Source organism: Mesoplodon mirus (assembly GCF_964341445.2).
Source record: "Mesoplodon mirus genome assembly, chromosome: 9".
NCBI classification, from domain to species: domain Eukaryota; kingdom Metazoa; phylum Chordata; class Mammalia; order Artiodactyla; family Ziphiidae; genus Mesoplodon; species Mesoplodon mirus.
The window spans coordinates 63,935,103-63,942,957 of record NC_138985.1 but is presented as its reverse complement, the minus strand read 5'-3'; the positions used below and the strand labels follow the sequence as shown (position 1 = coordinate 63,942,957).

The following is a 7,855-nucleotide window of genomic DNA, read 5'->3' as shown; positions in this document are numbered from 1 at the left end:
GAACAGGTGGGACTTGAGGGGAGGGAATGCCTGGGAGAAAAGGGTTGGGGGTGGCCATGGGACTTGATTTCATCCCACATTGGATTCTCCCTTTAGAATAGTAACCCAGTGGTCCAAGCCTAGCACACAGTCAATTTCAAAGACTAGGAATCAAGAATAATTAAAAACTACTCAAAATGTCTTGCTCTCTCATACCTGCAGGTCCTCTACCTTACACTCTTCATCTGGCAGTTGGTACTCTGCCTTCAAATCTCCGCTCAAGCACCGGCAGCTCCAGGACGTTTGGCCTGCCTCCTCCAGTCTCACCAGCCTGGGGTGGGTGCCCCTTCATGGATCCTGTAACACCTCCTGCCCACCTCCTGTTAGACAGGGAGGAGGTATCTCTTCCTCTGAAACAGTGGATCACAGCTTTGAGCGTATTGAATTCAAAGGGCTTCTTAAGTTTTAGTCTTGGCCAGTAGAGGCTTCTGGCTGTTCCTCCTCTGTTCTCTTTTACTATCTCCCCCTACATGGAATGAAGCTGCTATTCTGATTGATTCTTGAGACCACATTGCACTGTGGGCAGGGTTTTGTATACCATACAATTCCCTAAGTCATGGTGTGTACATGGTTTTTGTAAGCAGTTTTAAGACATCACATAAAAATATTTGTGCATATTTTTTACGGTGTGGTTCAAAGTACAAATATAGGATGAGGCCCATTTCCTTTGATTTAGAAATTACACATAAGAATCTAATACTAAGCCCATGCAAATAAGTACGTGGAAGGAGTACTTATTTAATAAGTGAAGGAGAGGGGAAGTTTAATAACCTTTAGCTAAATTATCCTACCCCATGTTGTGTGAAAAGATAATCCTCCTACTCAGTGTGTTTCTGTTTATGACTCAAATTCTAAGAGTGGTGGCCTAAGTAAATGTGTAGATCTGAGCTGTCTGATATGGTAGCCACTGGAAACACATGGCTATTTAAGATACACTAAAATGTAAAACTCCGCTCCTTATGTGCACTCGCTACATTCAAGTGCTCAAAAGCCACATGTACCTAGTGACTACTGTATTCAACAGAGGAGATACAGGACATTTTGCAGAAAGTTCCTTTAGACATCAGTCCTTTCTGCTGACAGCATAGGCTAACAAGGTTAGCAAGAATTCCATATGAATGGGGGAAAAAGTTCAGCAAATTGTTAGAAATTAGCATTGCCCTGCTCTGTGTTTCCAAATATGTCTGTTGTTCATACACACCCACACACACAACCCCCACAGCTGAGTCTTGGTCGTCATAAATCATATCTTTATATCTTCCATAGGCACTGTTTTAATATTGGTGAAACAAACCTTGAATCTGCTACTTGAGGGAGATTGTGATTTAATGAATAACTTCAAATAATTCTTACTACTGCAACAGCAGACTTTGCATTGAGGAGCATACACTTTTGAATGCGTGGTACTTTATTTAAACGCACATATATACAATGTCGACAAAAGGAAATTCTGCAGAGGTGAGCAAAGGGGCTGCATGCATTGGGAGGACCGGCAGACTCTAGTTTTACAGGATGAAATAAGGGTTGAAAAATAGGCAAAGACCGGAGAGCAAGTTTCATTTCCCATCACCACACAGAAGGGTCTTCCAGCCTGTCAAACACAAGAAGCAAAGCACGTAAGAGAAGCTTCCCAACTCCCTGGGAGCCTTGCAAGAGTGAGACATTCAGTTCTGAACTGAAAGATGATCAGAAGCTGTTGAAAAGTCTGCTGTTGGCATTCTAAATAGGAAGCCATGTAGAATATCAGAGCGGGAGACGGTGGCATAATGTACAGAGACCCAGCTGAGTAGCTTTCACTCATGTTAACGGGAGTCTCAGGCAAATCTCAGAGGGAGTATTTAAAAGGCTCTGTATTTATCAAAGAAGGCAAAGAACCCTGCAATATTTCTGAAGATCAAAACTACAGGAACCACATGAAACTGTAAAAAAAACTTACTGTTATTCAACTCTGAATATGCTTCCTGTGTTTTCCTGCAAGGCTTTTTATGTAGTAAGGTGCTATTTATTAGACTATAAAGAACGCTTTTAAATAAAATAGCATTCACAGGCAACTTAAAGGCTGTCAAGTTTTGTCTCCTTCTAAGTGCACATGATTGAGGCTGTCAATCAGAGTACAATTAACTCTATTTCATGCACCAACCGTGTGATGCATGGCCACAAAACAAAGAGCAGCAGCAAGACTATAAGTCGGTCTGGATGATTATATATTTCTAACCCTAAGTAGGTATAGCATTTCCCAAACTTTTTACGGTGGCAAACATCATATGCCTATCAATGAAACATTAAAAAGTATGTATTGCTTAGTATGTAAAAACCACCCTTATGAGTTTTCCACCTGCTTCCCTTGCATTTGATGTTCAAGCCTTGGCTGGTACCGCCAGAGACAAGAGCACTGGAGTTTTATTTCAGTCCAAATTGTTGTTTCCTTCAGAGAGAACAAACCTGACAACTCTAGACTTGCACCTTCACCCTGGCTGGCCATTTCACAAGAGAACAGAGGGAGGGTGGGAGGGGAGGCGGGTGGCTCAGAGGGTCATTGGCTCATCCTCTAGGGAGAACCCAATGAAGAGTGACAAGCCAGTCACACGTGCTGAGCAAGTGTTCTAGTGACCTCTTCTGGGGAACTTGGTTCTTGATGTTGTAGAGCTCTGGGTTTAAGGCGGGCTAGCTAGCACAGAACTGGATAAACCATATGCCATGTGATCTTACTGGTGGGTAGGGGCAGGGGGCCTGGGACAGGAGAGTCAGTTATGGAAACGGAGGAGGACCAGGCATCTTTTCACTCACAGTCTTCGCTCAGGAGGACCCCAGCCCAATGTTTGACACCTAGATATTAGAGGGCACCCTTCCTAAGGCAGGTCCACACTCCAAGAAAGCCCCAAGGCTCCAGACAAGCCCTAAGAATAATGTCATTCTTGTTCATTCATTGAATGCGATAAATTATGATGTGACATCAGTTGAACTAAAATATGTCACAAAGTAAGCAGGAGTACCCCTCGATTTATCTATAGCTTCGTGTAAAACCAGGAAGACTGGAGTGAGAACCAGAAGGGGCATTTCCTAGGATGCGTAGATCCTCCACATAGGGTATAACAACTAAAGATGACCTCAGCCAAAGATGGAGAGTTCGTCATTTCAATGTAGAGATGGGCTGCTTACCCTATGCTTCCACAATCTAAGCCAGTGAGAAATTTTCTATAGAGTAATTTCTGAGGTTAAAGTCACTCATATTTAAAATTTCAAAGGAGCATCAAATAATTTGAGCCAGAAAATATTACCTCACAGCAGTTTAGAGATTTGCAAATGAGTGTGTGAAGAGAAAGGTCCTCCCTGCTCTGTTCTCCACCCCTCTTTCTGTCCAAATCCTACCTGGTCTAGAAGACCCCATTCCAAACGCCTCCTCCCAGCAGCCCTCTCTGATTTCCCTCTCCTGGGTACCTGGACTCTGCAATAATGTCCCCACACAAGCGTTTTCATACCTAGTTCTGGGAACGTTTTCCGTGCTTTCTCTCATCAAGAGGTCTGAAATCAGTGTCTCAGGGCTAGATCGTTTTCCGTATCTAAAAAAAAGGTGGGGTGGGGGAGAGTAAAAGTCCTTTAAAGCAAGTTTGGAGGAACCATAAAAACCTTTCGGAAAAGAAAAGATTTGTGGTATTAAATATAAAAGTTATTTTCAGTTGATCATCTGCTAACGAGTAATCTAGGTGAATGAAACATACATGATACAGAAACATAAATATGATTTCAAATTATATATACAATTAAATTTTGCTTAAATACTTAATAGATAACTTAGCAGATTATATAACCCAACCAAAATTCCTAGTCAAATTCTTGCCTTTTTATATTATCACAAACAATATATATGTATAGTTTTATAACTAGGTGACAGGAAATAAATTAAAATACATCAAAGTATGATTTTAAATGTTTCCATAATTAGCTAATTGGCTTACGGTTCTGGTGATATATATCAGTTTAAATCTTAACAGACCAGATGATATTTCAGAAACAGGTCTATGAAAAACTCATCAGACTGAAGTTCTAGACTCACCTGTGTCTTTGAATCTCAGTTCTCCCATTTGTAAAAATAAAATCATAACTCCTGCTTAGATTAGAGTCTTGATGAATATCCAGTGTAAGTCACAATGTTTTGAAAGTGACAAGTCTACACCAAATTGTATTTTCTGAGGAGTATGTTTTTCCCTTTCTCAGAAAGGGCATTGGACATCAGCAGCCGCTTTTTTCCACAAATGAAAAATAAGCCTGGCGTGGATTGATTAACTAACAGATAAAACAGCAGAACAAAGCTGATGGAGGATATATGCTAACTGCCTATTGAGCACAATTAAATCTAAATTCTGGGGAAATATTTCCTATTATTGCTCCTTTGCTGGAACTCAAGGGATGCAAAGACAAAGCCATATCCCCTGCCCCCATCAATTGTAAGATTTCCTCAAAGATTTTCTGGAGTTGTAGTATCAGGCTGCAGTCTGCTGCTTATATGTATTTATTCTGTCCATCAGTTGATTTTACTAATGCTAAAACTCTTGGGCAACCTTAACTCATTTATCTTCTTCATACTTCAGAGAATTAAAGAACTGGAGAATATTTTCTCCTATTTACCATTAGAGAACCTAAGTCTGTAACAGCAGAATTTACACAGTCAGAAAGTGGTACCCCAGAGCAGCACTGATGACTGTTCTTCCAGCTCTAATTAATTCTGGATTATCCTTCTTCTCCACAATGCTTTAACTTTCAAAGATAGCGTCTCTAGGGAAAAGATTCTTAAACCTGACGGCATATTAGAATCACCCGGGGAGCTTTTAAAATCACTGTAAAGCCCAGCCCCGTGCTCCACCCCCCATGGGGAGATTCTGATTCACGAGTTCATTAAATATACTGATGCTGCCATTACAGCCCAGCATCAGTATATTTTAAAAGCTCCCAGGTGATAACAATGAGAGACCAAGAGGGAGAAACTCTAGTCTAGGGCTGAGTTTCTCAATCCTGGCACTGCGGACATTTTGAGTGGGATAAGTCTTTGTGGTCAGGGGCTGTCCTAGGCATTGTAGGATGTTTAGCAGCTTCCCTGACCTCTACCCATTAGATGCCAGTAGCACCTTCCCACCCCACCACTATGACAAACGAAAATGTCTCCAGACATTGCCCAGTGTCTTGGCAAGCATCAAGTCAGCCCCAGTTGAGAATCACTGACCTAGGAGACTGTATAAATAAAATGTGGTAGATCAATGCTCTAGAATACCTATGGAAGCGATGAACCAGGAGTATATAGCTTTAGAACATGAACTGAGTCGAAAAGGGGAGGAAAGAGAATGATATCACAGTACCATTTATGCCAAATTAAAACGTATGTTCACAAATGTAATTTTCAAAAATACAAACGTGCGTATGAGTGGACGTGTGCGGTGGGAAGATGATAAGAGTACAGAATGGAGGTGATGGGTGCAGATTATAAGCCTCTGAGTAGTTCTAAGATGGAACTTATATGAAGATGAGACAGAAAACTGCTTCAGGACCAACTCCTTCCCACCTAACCTGAATCTCATCCCTTTCCCTTATTTTCTCATCAAGGGTGTTGAAGATCACATTGACTGCTGATAGTTGTGACAACATCCAAAGATCTATAGGAGGAGGGCTCCAATTTAATCATCCCTAAAAAAAGGTTTTCATGAAATGTTCTTAGTTTCATGATCTGTAAAATGGATATAATTATACTCACTTCAAAGCTTTGAGGTAAAGACTGAAGAAAATAATGCCTAGAAAAACATGTTGAAATACTAAAGCTTTATACAATAGTAAAGGTTTACAGCAATCATCTTTGAGAAATAAGTTTTACTGTATGCTATAATTAACAGACTAAATAACTAATAAAGGCTTTCCTAGAAGAAAAAAAACAATTTGTAAAAGTTCTTTTCTCTGGTCTGTATGATAGCATAAACAAGAATTTGAAGCAATTAACTTTCTGAAAAGTCTATTAAGATATAAGACATTTTTGCTTTTCACTAATGAAAATTATCTGACTTCAGGGATCATAAACCAATACTATTTAATTCTGGCACTTTCATGTATTTCTGATTCTATATATATTGGTACTTTAAAAAAAGATTTTCAGGATGAAACAGCTTTCCAATGAAACAGAAAAAATGTTAAAAATTAAGAAATATAAATTCTCCCCACTTTGGATCCTTTCCAACTATTCCCTGACTATAGTAAAACAACAAATAAAAAACAATATTTTACAAAACATAACTTAAATATGTTAAATATGTTAAATAACATTAATGCTTGTAAAGAGCTCATTGTTTTTAGCTTATTAAGGTCATTTGATCTCAGTAATTAAAATAAGATATTGAATGATTCAAAACTAAGATGAACCAATTTTGGAAACAAATTTTAAATCCTATGTTATTTGTAAAACAGTTTGGGTTTGATTTTTTGCTTAAGATTTGATGTTGAGAGTGAAATATGGTCTTTCATCTTAGCTTTCTGGGGGTTCAGAATAAAGATGAATGACAATTTCTCAGATTACATGTAATCCCTGGATTCACCCTAGAGTGAGTACACCACTGTAAGTTTCTCCTTAAAAAAGTACCCAGTGGGCATTTCCTTTTCAGAACTCACCTGCTATGAAATGGGTAAAGTCTCACCATGTTAGATCAACTATTTTCTTGCTAAATATCTACTTATTAGGAGCAGGATTGTCAAGTGAGGGGCTGAGACTGCAATAAAACACTGTACAGGAGGGAAAAAAATAGTCCTATTTGTCTTTTCCTAAATACCGTCATTCACTTCGGTCTGGGCAGGCTGGAAAACCAGGCAATGTCTTTGGCGACCCAGCTGTTTCCTCCTTAGCTTGTGCTGTTGTTTTTCTAGAATACCCTGCTCGCCCTTCTCCCTACAGCACCTCCCTGGCGCCCTCCTGACCCCTTTCACGGGGTACTTTCCTATCCAGGTTTCCAAACAGAACCCCCAACTGCTCTAAGAACAAAAAAGATAAGGGGGTGGGTGACAGGAGATGGCCAGCCACCCAGCCTGGGGAACATGAGTCTGGGGATCAGGATTTTGTGACTGTAGTTGCAGAGGGAATGTACTCAGTGCCCTGATATTTACTGATAGCTGAGTATGTGTCCGATACTGTCCTGCCCCGGGATATAAAGAAGAAAAAGAAAAGGTCCCTGTCTTCTGAGATCCCCACGATCTCCGGGTGTGCAAGCGGGGCGGTCCCGGAGTCGTCACTCCCACGTAGCCCACCTACCTTTGCCTGGTGATGAGATTGATGTAGTGTCGCAGCGCCGAGTAGTATCTGGCCAAGTCCTCCGCCGGCGCGTCCTCTCCGGGGTTGTCGGGCTTGGAGGGGTACGCCTCGGCCAGAGCGCCCAGGCACACGAGCAGGGACAGGGCGAGGGTCAGTCCGGACAGCCCCAGTCGCTTGCTACCCAGCATCTGCGGACACCGAATGGGCAGCGGAGGGGGCTTGGGGGATTCAGAGAATACACACTCCGCACCTCCTTCCTCTGGCCCCCGCGCCCATCCCGCTGCTACCACCCCTACCCCACCTCCACCCCCAGTCCGCGCTCGACCCAGTCACGCAGAGGGAAGCGGAGCGTGGCGAGCACCACCCTGCGGATTTAGGTCCAGATCTGCTCTGGCCCGGCCCCGCTGCTCCGCCCGAAAATTCTGAGCAACTTTGGTCAAGTAGCAGAGCCGAAGCTCCCGCGGTGAGAGGCGCAGAGCTGGGGGAGGCGCCGGCGCCAGTTTAAAACACTTTAAAAACAGATTAGAAGTTCCTGCC

General features: G+C 41.9%; 1 protein-coding gene across 1 annotated transcript; it reads right to left on the bottom strand.

The window, feature by feature from the left end:
- Positions 1–1,481: 1,481 nt before the first annotated feature.
- On the bottom strand, positions 1,482–7,509 carry NPY (neuropeptide Y). The gene is made up of 3 exons (XM_082632832.1): positions 7,319–7,509; positions 3,519–3,599; positions 1,482–1,630 (listed from the first exon to the last, which is right to left on the bottom strand). Exons 1-3 carry the CDS (start codon positions 7,504–7,506, stop codon positions 1,606–1,608), a joined length of 294 nt encoding a protein of 97 aa, XP_082488958.1. The 5' UTR covers positions 7,507–7,509; the 3' UTR covers positions 1,482–1,605.
- Between the last annotated feature and the right edge of the window lie 346 nt (positions 7,510–7,855).